The sequence below is a fragment of the Acomys minous genome, assembly GCF_964271855.1.
Source record: "Acomys minous genome assembly, chromosome: 9".
Taxonomy (NCBI): Eukaryota; Metazoa; Chordata; class Mammalia; order Rodentia; family Muridae; genus Acomys; species Acomys minous.
The window spans coordinates 25,861,294-25,865,097 of NC_140490.1; the positions used below are offsets into that span (position 1 = coordinate 25,861,294).

Genomic DNA, 3,804 nt, shown 5'->3' on the forward strand with positions numbered 1-3,804 from the left:
TCCCTGTGAGTTCGAGGCCAGCCTGGTCTACGAAGTGAGTCCAGGACAGCCAAGGCTAACACAGAGAGACCCTGTCTAAAAAAAAAAGGAGAAAACTGACTCCTGCAAGTTGTGCTCTGACCTCTACATGCTGTGGAATATACATGTATATATGTCTACCTGCAGCATACACAATAAACACATAAAGATGTGATTTTAAGAGTGTTAAGTATAAAGAGGACTGGGACACACAGCTCAGGGCGGGCCATCTGTCTAGGATGAGTGCGGACCAGTGTTCAATCTCCAGTACAATAAAAAGAGAGCCTGTTACTTCGCCTTTTTTTTTAAATCTTATCATCTTATTTTCTTTTTATTAATCATAATACCCACCCCATTTATTAAGCCAAAAACTTCAAGTTCGTACCAGATGGACTAAAAAAAACGAGGGCATCATGGCTCTTAGCAACATCAGCTCCCCCATACTGCATGCGCTGTGGTAAGGAAACCTTTCCTCCAGTGTTTCCCAGTGAAAGCCCCTAATCTCGAGGCGGCGGGTTCAGCATCCCTGTTCTAAGGGCTGCTGCTCGCTCTGTTGCACAGGAAGTGACGTCAAACTCCCAGGTCCCTCTCTTGCTGGAGAGCCGCGCAATCTGAAGGTGGGGGCCGATCTGCTTAAGGGGGGAAACCCAAGCATCCCCTGCCTTTATCGGATTATCTGCTGCAGAAGGTCTTTTTACATAAGGGATGGCGGGCCCTGGAAGAGGCTTCCTGTGAGAGTTTTCCGCAGGAGCAAGGAAGGCTTCTGGCTTTGTATTACATTTCTAAAAGCTGTTCCATTTCCTCCAGGACTACTGTGAGGTCACTGGCTTGGTCCTTACATAAGGTTTGTTGTTTCAGGAACTGCATCCTTTCTAACTTTTTCAACTTCAACTTCACATTCAAGGCCTCTAACTCCTCCATCTGCTCCTCGGCGGTTTCGTTGAAAATCTTCAGTTCATCTCTTAAAGTTTGTAGCAGCAGCATGGCGTCTGCGTGATCAGTGGTGGGTTTCGGCTGTGAAGCCTGGGTCTCGCTGCCTGGGTTGAGGCCATTGCTCTCCAAAATCGCTAAGCAGTTATCCTGAGACTTCTCCAGCAGTTCCACTTTCTGCGTCAGGTCCTTCAGTTCTCTCTGGGTCTCCGCCAGCTTCTGCTGTAACCGCTGGTTGACGGCCTCCAGGAGCTGGTTTTGATCTTTTAGTTCCTCCTCTGGTTTCTGCTTAGTCAGTGGCTTGTAGCCCTTTTTGATGTTCCTCCTGCTGGCGGTCCCTGCAGCCTTCACCTGCCCGTTCTCTTGTCTTGGTTTGGTGACTTTTGTAATATCAGGCTCTGAACCTCCCAGGTGAAGATGTCTAAACACGTCAACTCCTTTGGATTTAACAGGTAGCTTAGAAGTAGCTCGAGTTTGTGCATCTGCGGGTAAGCCGCCGCTCCGCAGCAAGTGGGGCTGCACGTCGCACACCATCTTAGCACTGGCCATCCCGTCTGGGTGGCTCGGCTGGTCCCCTTTCAAAAGATGCTCCACAGCAACCGCCCAGCCCTTGGTAGAGCTTGCCGCCATGTTTTCAAAAGGAAACTTCCGGGAGTTGGGGGGGCGGTTCCGAGTCTGTGGGCGGCCCTGGTGTACGGAAGGCTATTTCCTGTGCTTCGACCTTGGGAGCTGCCATGCTGTACGGAAGGCTCAAACTGATGCCCCGAGCCTACAGGTCAAGGCCAGGCCAGGGATGCACAGGGTAGGCTTGAATGGAGCTAGTGAGTCACCTTGTCATGTTCCTGCCTGGAGGTGGGAACGTGAACTCGCCTAATGTCCAAGTCACAATTCTCTTTATTTGGTCTGTGATTGTTAAAGATCCTGCCAGGAGTACAGGTGTCCTGAATAAAAACTTTAATCCCAGCACTCCTACTTTGCCTTCTTATTGGATACATTGATTCACACATGCACATGTACATACATGCCCGACTTGACTTGCTTTCAATGAGAATACATCGGGCTTGCCCCTAGGTTTAGATAAGGATGGCAGACAAATGCCTAAGCCCAGCCTTGTCAAGCCAACCCAGTCAATCACGAGCTCCACTGTAGGTTTGTCATGTAATGGGTATTTTGGTTTTTTTGGTTGGTTAGTTGGTTAGTTGGTTCAGAATCTGTGTGTGTGTGTGTGTGTGTGTGTGTGTGTGTGTGTGTGTAATTGATCAATTCAGAAAGTATCTTCTATAGTTGAAAAATATTTTCTCCAGTGATAAAACATACAAACTTTTCCTTTTCAATAAAGGCGCCCATGTGATCAATACTAGTTCATAAACCCCATTCCTCAATAGGAAGACTTAGCAAGTAATATTTTTTTAAAAAAACAAATTAGGACCGGTAATCTTGTTTTCTTTTGTCTTTTGAGAGCTTCACCAGACTGACCTCAAACTCACCAATGAAAAGCATGTGGCTCCAGGCCCAATTAGTACAGATGATATGGTACAGCCACCTTCAGACAATACAATCATCTTATCTATTTTCTATTCCTATGCGGAGACACCATAACCAAGGCAACTTACAGAGTAAAGCATTTCATTGGGAGCTCGCTTACAGTTTCTGAGGGCTAGTCTGTTATCATGGCAAGGAACATGGACATAAGCAGATAGGCATGGGACTGGAGAAATATCTGAGAGCCCACAGCTCATCTGCAAGGTACAGGGAGAGAGAGAGAGAGAGAGAGAGAGAGAGAGAGAGAGAGAGAGAGAGAGAGAGAGACTTGGCCTGGGATGGGCTTTTGAAACCTTAAAATCCACCCTCAGTGACACACTTCCTCCAACAAGACCACACCTTCTAATCCTTCCCAAACACTTCCACTAATTGGTGACTAAGTATTCAAACATATGAGCTTATGGAGGCTGTTTTCACTTAAGCCACCACAATAGTGTGCTATACAAAACTCTCAGAACATTAGCTTTGCTGGTGTTATACATATTCGTTACCTATTTTCATTCAAGGCCTTAAAATTATTATGTAGGTTTACGTCATTGTGGGGACATATGCACATGAGTGCAGTTAGTTACCCAGGAAGGTTAAGAGGAGAATGGGGGATCCTTAGGAGTGAGAATTACAGATAGAGCTAACTAAGCTGGATGCTAGGGACCAACCTCAGGTCCTCTACAAGAACAGTAGTGTGTGCTATTAACTGCTGAGCCTCCTCTTCAGCCCCATCAACATTTTTTTACTGGGTTCTTGCTGAGTTTCCCAGGCTCACTCTGAAATTCTAGAACTCAAACAATCCTACTGTCTCAGACTTAGAGTCTCTTGCCCTATAGATGTGCGCCAGTGTGCCCAACAAGTTCTCATCAAGTGCCTACTATCAGGGGACAGGGTAGTAAGCGTCAGCCACTCTTTATGTGAGGACCAAAGAGAAACTGCTGGCTACATTTTCTCCTAAGGACTCCAGGAACTCGGGACAGCAAGATATTGTAGTGGGTAAAGCGCTGTCTGAGAAAGCCCTCTGACCCAAGTTCAATCCCCAGAGACCACAGAGCTGAAAAGTACTGATTTCACAGTTGTCCTCTTACTCCACACATGTACACTGCACTGTTGTGGGTTTTTTTTTTTACTCTATTCTATTTGGGTTCTTTTATCTACTACCCTTCTCTACTCCAGTCCCTTTGAATGCCCAACACTGGGTAGGATAAAAAAAAATGTTAGAGGGGAAAGGGGGCATAGACCTCTATATGCGACTTCCTGCTGAGTAGCAATGTTGGGTTCCTTGGGATTAAGTCCAATCTTTGTCAGTAGAATATCCAGCAATCC

The 3,804-nt window shown here is 46.4% G+C and overlaps 1 protein-coding gene across 1 annotated transcript; it reads right to left on the bottom strand.

The window, feature by feature from the left end:
• Window positions 1-341: 341 nt before the first annotated feature.
• Window positions 342-1,684, bottom strand: LOC311604470 (small kinetochore-associated protein-like; the record flags this gene model as incomplete). The annotated part of the gene is given in 2 exon segments (XM_084794451.1): window positions 342-1,612; window positions 1,614-1,684. Coding segments are annotated over 2 exon segments (891 nt in total). The 3' UTR covers window positions 342-792.
• Between the last annotated feature and the right edge of the window lie 2,120 nt (window positions 1,685-3,804).